Genomic DNA, 1,370 nt, shown 5'->3' with positions numbered 1-1,370 from the left:
ACCACCACCACCCCCCCCGCCACCGTCCTCGGGCAGGGGGCTGACAGCACCGGGGGCCCTGAAACGCCAAACAGAGGTGGGTGAGCAGGGGCGCTGGGAGGGGGCACCCGCCCCGGTGGCTCCACCGCCCGTGGCCAGGCTGGACCAGCAGTAGCCCTGCCACGGCAAAGGGCTTCCCAGCCCTGGCGGGGGCAGGCTGCCTGGGGCAGGGGTAAGCCTTCCTCCTCCTCCTCCTCGGTACCCAGTGAAGGAGGTGGAGTGCGAAGGCACCATCAAGTCGGTGGAGCCCCCCACGGAGCACCACAGCTACGGGCGCAACGAGGGGGCCTGGATGAAGGACCCAGCGGCCAAGGATGACCGCATCTACGTCACCAACTACTACTACGGCAACAGCCTGGTGGAGTTCAGGAGCCTCGACAACTTCAAGCAGGGTGAGGGCTGGTGGCTGAGGGGGCGCAGGGGCCTCGGCTCCTCCTGGGTGGGTGCCCAGCACTGTGCAGCACCGGCTGTTCCGGGCCCTGGGGTGGTGGGCAGCTGATGGGGACCTGCGCTGGGGAGCACCCATGGGGCAGCGAGGGGGACACAAGTCCCCTGCCGCTGCCAGCATGCTAGGGCCATCATGCATAGGACCCCAGTGCTGCGAGGGGTCCCAATGACTCTCCCGCCCGCTCACAGGCCGCTGGAGCAACCTCTACAAGCTGCCCTACAACTGGATCGGCACCGGGCACGTGGTGTACCGGGGGGCCTTTTACTACAACCGCGCCTTCACCAAGAACATCATCAAATACGACCTGAAGGAGCGGTACGTGGCGGGCTGGGCGCTGCTCCACGACGTGGTGTATGAGGACACGACGCCCTGGAAGTGGAGGGGCCACTCGGACATCGACTTTGCCGTGGACGAGAGCGGGCTCTGGGTCATCTACCCCTCCATGGACTGTGACTACTCGCAGCAGGAGGTGATCGTCCTGAGCCGACTCGACCCCGGGGACCTCTCGGTGCGCAGGGAGACCACCTGGAAGACAGGGCTGAAGCGCAACGCCTACGGGAACTGCTTCATCATCTGTGGCATCCTCTACGCTGTGGACACCTACAGCCAGAAGGAAGGGCAGATCTCCTACGCCTTCGACACGCACACGGACACGGAGGCAGAGCTCCGGCTGCCCTTCCTCAACGAGTACGCCTTCACCACGCAGGTCGACTACAACCCCAAGGAGAAGGTGCTCTATGCCTGGGACAACGGCCATCAGATGACGTACGGGCTCCACTTCGTGGTCTGAGTGCCCGGCCGGGTCCCAGCCGCACCCCTGCGCCCACCCTCCGCTGTGCCTGGCCGGGGCGCCCCGATGCAGCCTGGCCCTGGCACCTGGGCC

At 66.5% G+C, this 1,370-nt stretch overlaps 1 protein-coding gene across 1 annotated transcript in view; it reads left to right on the top strand.

Moving 5' to 3' along the window:
* The window catches only part of OLFML2A (olfactomedin-like 2A), a 4,759-nt gene extending 3,398 nt beyond the window's left edge, over window positions 1-1,361 (top strand). The window contains exons 4-6 of the mRNA XM_009334461.1: window positions 1-76; window positions 246-431; window positions 676-1,361. Of these exons, the coding sequence (XP_009332736.1) occupies window positions 1-76; window positions 246-431; window positions 676-1,277 (864 nt within the window). The 3' untranslated portion in view covers window positions 1,278-1,361. The remainder of the gene's footprint in view (window positions 77-245; window positions 432-675) is intronic.
* Window positions 1,362-1,370: the final 9 nt, after the last annotated feature.

Source organism: Pygoscelis adeliae, unplaced genomic scaffold, assembly GCF_000699105.1.
Source record: "Pygoscelis adeliae isolate BGI_AS28 unplaced genomic scaffold, ASM69910v1 Scaffold150, whole genome shotgun sequence".
Lineage (NCBI taxonomy): Eukaryota > Metazoa > Chordata > Aves > Sphenisciformes > Spheniscidae > Pygoscelis > Pygoscelis adeliae.
Note: the sequence above shows the minus strand (reverse complement) of the source record. Positions and strands in the feature narration are given on the sequence as shown.